Source organism: Cryptomeria japonica, chromosome 8, assembly GCF_030272615.1.
Source record: "Cryptomeria japonica chromosome 8, Sugi_1.0, whole genome shotgun sequence".
NCBI classification, from domain to species: domain Eukaryota; kingdom Viridiplantae; phylum Streptophyta; class Pinopsida; order Cupressales; family Cupressaceae; genus Cryptomeria; species Cryptomeria japonica.
This window is the reverse complement of record NC_081412.1, coordinates 619,377,853-619,382,393: the sequence shown is the minus strand read 5'-3', so window position 1 is coordinate 619,382,393 and position 4,541 is coordinate 619,377,853. Positions and strand designations below refer to the sequence as shown.

Genomic DNA, 4,541 nt, shown 5'->3' with positions numbered 1-4,541 from the left:
CAAATTATTTTAACAAATCCTATCTATCAATATAATTAAATATACCAACATTAAGTATCTTATATTCATCTTTATAATTCAATTAGAAATATAAGAATCAACTCTATACAAATTTATCATATAGATGAAAATGCCACAAATATAACCTTCCAAATAATTTTGGTTTAATTAAAAAAAAAATCAGATGGACGAAATCCCATCTTCATATCATAACTCACCCGAAACAAACATTATTAATTACCATCGACAAATTAGAACATGATGAGAAATATGTGAACCGTAGATCAGAAATATAAAAATTATGACCTCTTAGTAATTAATGTTTGTAGAACACTCGTAAACTCTGCGCATATGCGACGTATGTGTCCCACGTTGAGGCCTGGGGTAGAAATTTATATATATATAGTAAACCACAGACATTGCGCCATACGAACTTGAGCCTTTGCATACAATGATGCCTCCCATTTCGTTTAATATTGCTCTAACCTTTGCCTTGGGCATTGCTATGATGATTGATTTCCCATATACCAGTGGATGTAGATATGATGAAAGAGGCTATCTGCTCGATTTCAAAGGGAGCCTTAACGACACCTTTGGTCGATTAAGCTCATGGCGCGGATACAACTGTTGCCAGTGGCAGGGAATTGTCTGTGACTACCAGACAAACCACGTCATTCAACTTGATCTCAAAAACCCTTATCACAATGGAAATGATCATGGCTACCGGGTCAACCACATGTTGAACGGGGAGATTCATCCATCTCTGTTTAATCTGCAGCATCTGCGCCACTTAGATTTGAGTTGGAATAACTTCCAGGGTATCAGTATACCTCCTCAGTTGGGAAGACTCAAGAGGCTTACTTTTCTTAGCTTGGCTTATACTGGATTTGATGGCGAGATTCCTCTAGAGCTGGGAAATTTGTCAGCCTTGCAGCATCTTGATCTGTCAAACTATAACTCAGTCGACGACTCAGAATATAACTCAAAGTTTGAATCAGAGTATAACTTGAACCGGAGACTGAAGAGTTCAAGGTTTGATGAATGGATAAGAAGTCTGAGGAACTTGGAATACCTGGCGTTGAAGAAAGTGAACCTTGAAAAGGCATCTTGCAGCTGGGGCGACTCCCTCTCCAGTCTCCCCAATCTTAGCCAGATTTACCTGTCTGCGTGTAGTCTTTCAGGAAGTATTCCTTCACTTCTAAACACCACCCGTTTATCCCACCTTCATCTTCGGGATAACTCATTCCCATTCGCACTACCAGCTTGGTTCCGGAATGTCTCGTCCTTGGTTTCACTTGATCTCACTGGCTGTGGTCTCAGTGGTTCCATGCCTTCCGATTTCTTGCAGCACTGTTCTAGTCTGAGCAATCTTCGCCTGCAGGTAAACGATCTAGAGGGAGTGATTCCCCCTTCCATTGTGAACTTTTCAAATCTTCAGACACTTGATCTTTTTAACAATCACTTAACAGGGGATATACCCCCATTTGGATGTCCAGTGGGGCGGTCTTCTAGTCTTTCAATGATTGATCTTTCATTTAACCATTTGAAGGGCAGAATACCATACTGTCTTGGCAGGCTTTCCTCCCTCCAATATCTCGATCTCCAGGTAAACGAGCTAAATGGTGATATTCCGACCTCTTTGGGTCAGCTCTCTAAATTAAATTGCCTTCAGTTAAATAATAATCAGTTGTCTGGAGCAATACTAAATTCATTTTCAGAGCTCGCTGGATTGGAAGTACTGTCCCTTTCTTCCAACAATTTCACGGGAAGTGTTTCTTTTTCTATGTTCCAGAATTTGACTCAACTTCGTGTACTCCTGTTATCTAGAAATCGGCTGACTATTGAAATTCCTTCAAGTTGGGTTCCACAGTTTTCGCATCTGAACTACCTAGGATTGGGCTCTTGTAATATTGAAGGCAAATTTCCAGCATTTGTTTCAAGTCAATATTCACTTAAGGGTTTGGATCTATCAGAGAACAGAATTAGGGGAGATGTTCCTACTTGGCTGCAGGGTTTTACTAATCTTGAGATGCTTAATCTTTCAAATAACCAACTAGAAGGTTTTCTACCCCCATTCGATTACTATCAGTTTGGCTCTCTGGACTTGCATAATAATAGCTTTCACGGCCCTATTTCAGCTCTTTCTTTTAATGGACCTATGTTGGATTTGTCACATAACAAGTTTAATGGCTCTATTCCAGCTACAATTTTTCCATTGCAGTATTTGTCCCTATCAGCAAATAATCTGAGTGGAGGTATTCCGCATTCAATATGTGAACTTGGAAATGATTTGAATATTTTGGATTTGTCCAACAACAGACTGAGTGATGTGATTCCTGCGTGTCTGGGGAGATGTTCATCTCTTATAATTTTAAATTTGGCTAGAAATGATTTGCAAGGTGAGATGCCAGACGAGCTGGGAAATCTGACTCAACTTCAGACATTAAACCTCAATGGAAACAATTTGCAAGGTCTTATTCCTCCATCTATTGCAAATTGTAAAGATATTCAAGTATTTGACGTAGGAAATAACAGATTTCAAGGGAGCATCCCAGTTTGGCTCGGAAAAATGAGACACTTGAAAATTCTCAGCTTAACAAATAATAAGCTTGAAGGTACTATTCCACCACAGTTGTTTGAGCTGCCAAATCTTCACGTCTTAGATTTATCTCATAACAATATATCAGGAACAGTGCATGAAAATATAGATAAACTACATGCTATGGTAAATCAATCACAGAGTTTTGAAATGCAACATATGGAGCAATTCTATGGTGTTTGGATAGCCAATACATATATGTCTCTACAAGTATTATTTGTGAATCAAATAACGCTCTGGATCAAAGGAACAGCACGTCCATATGAAAAAATCTGGACATCATTCAAAGTCATGGAGCTCTCACATAACAAGCTCCAGGGTAGCATTCCTCAGAAAATGGGACTTCTGCAGGGTCTAGTTGCTCTCAACATTTCGAACAATAATATCAGTGGTAGAATTCCGGAATCCTTGGGTCAGATGGGTAATCTACAGTCTCTGGATCTCTCGATGAACATGCTGTCAGGGAAGATTCCCCAGGAACTTGTAAGTCTCACCTTCCTTTCTGTCTTGAATCTTTCATACAACATGCTTTCTGGGCTAATACCGCAGGGAAATCAGTTTTCAACGTTTGAAGTTTCTTCATTTCGGGGGAACCCCAAACTTAGGGGGCCTCCCCTCGAAAATAGAACACAGAGCCCCGGTTTTGATAAAAGAAGCAACCAGGAAAGGTCGTCTAGTACAGGAGTTGCAGATGCAGATAAAGAGGATAAATGGTGGGCAGTGTCTGTGGGGTTGTGTTACGGAGTGGGATTTGCTTCTGTAATTGCAGTGTTGTGTTTTCACGTAGAATGGAGGTACAGATGTTTTGCATTGCTGGATGCTGTTGTGGCTTATCTTTGTAAGCGCTGAAAAACCTGCCTGCTATCTATGATTGCTTGAAGGTATGCACTAAGTTTGTTATGTGAGTTTATAATGGTGTTTGTTGTAATGTGTTGAGAGTTAAGCCACATATAACGGTGTATTCTACTACGCTATGGTATTTATACGCTGGAAATAAGAAATGTTGTTATCTATATTCAAGTTTATACTTAAAGTTGTAATATATCAATCTCATCAATGCAATTTGAAATGAAGCCTGCAAGGTAATATATCTTATTTTAACTTGCCATTTCAATGAGTATATTGCTATTCCATTGTACTGTGTCAATGTGTTGGAGAGCCTTATAATACTTGGGTTTTGTATTTTTGTAAAACAGAAAATGGTAGGCGCTGCCTACCCAATTAGTGAGCATTTGACATTGTTTACTACTCAAAAATATATTGTCAACACTAACAGCCTACAGTTTTGTCTTTTCTGAAATCCTGAAATTCTTTTCCTTTTCCGTTTTCATTTGAGAAAACATTAACTGAGAGATTTTCTACTTACCGTCTGGCTATTTTCAGAAGGTTTTCATCAATGGAGATCAAAATGGACGGATGGTTTCATGAAGGCTTAGCCATATATCTCATTAGTGGCTGGGCATTGTGATGAAAATCCCTGTGTCAAATGGGATGAACCCTCTGGCTTTCATTTTTTACTCTAATGCTTTTGAGTTTCTGGCGCTCACTCCATTTGCTTTCTTCCTTGAGAAGTTTGAATTATTGAATTAACTATGAAATGAACTGTAAGCTATGGTTTATTGATGGGAATTAAAATAAAGATTGTTAGGGTAATGCAGAAAACAGCGAATCAAATTGAATTTGTCTTTGGCTGGTCAGTTTTCATGGTCTGTCTTGCAGGGTGAGTAAGATACTTGATTAGTATTCACTGGTATTGGAGTATAGATACTTATTATTATTGATTGCTATTGGAGCATAAATGTGTTTTTAGTATGAATGGAAATGGTTATTTGTTTGGTTGTGGAGATTCTGGATTGCAAGCTCAAATTAAATCTCAATCACATACATTAAGCAATATATTAAATTTAGAGAATGACAGTCAATTCTGAGTTTTTAATACTTT

The 4,541-nt window shown here is 38.3% G+C and overlaps 1 protein-coding gene across 1 annotated transcript; it reads left to right on the top strand.

Moving 5' to 3' along the window:
• The first annotated feature begins 417 nt into the window (after positions 1–417).
• Positions 418–4,296, top strand: LOC131075490 (receptor-like protein EIX1). Its single transcript, XM_058012336.2, has 2 exons — positions 418–3,480; positions 3,983–4,296. Exon 1 carries the CDS (start codon positions 452–454, stop codon positions 3,446–3,448), a length of 2,997 nt encoding a protein of 998 aa, XP_057868319.2. The 5' UTR covers positions 418–451; the 3' UTR covers positions 3,449–3,480; positions 3,983–4,296.
• Positions 4,297–4,541: the final 245 nt, after the last annotated feature.

What these genes read in the sequence shown, in the direction of transcription:
- LOC131075490 (XM_058012336.2), top strand. Translation starts at nt 452, where the DNA reads ATGATGCCTCCCATTTCGTTTAATATTGCTCTAACCTTTGCCTTGGGC.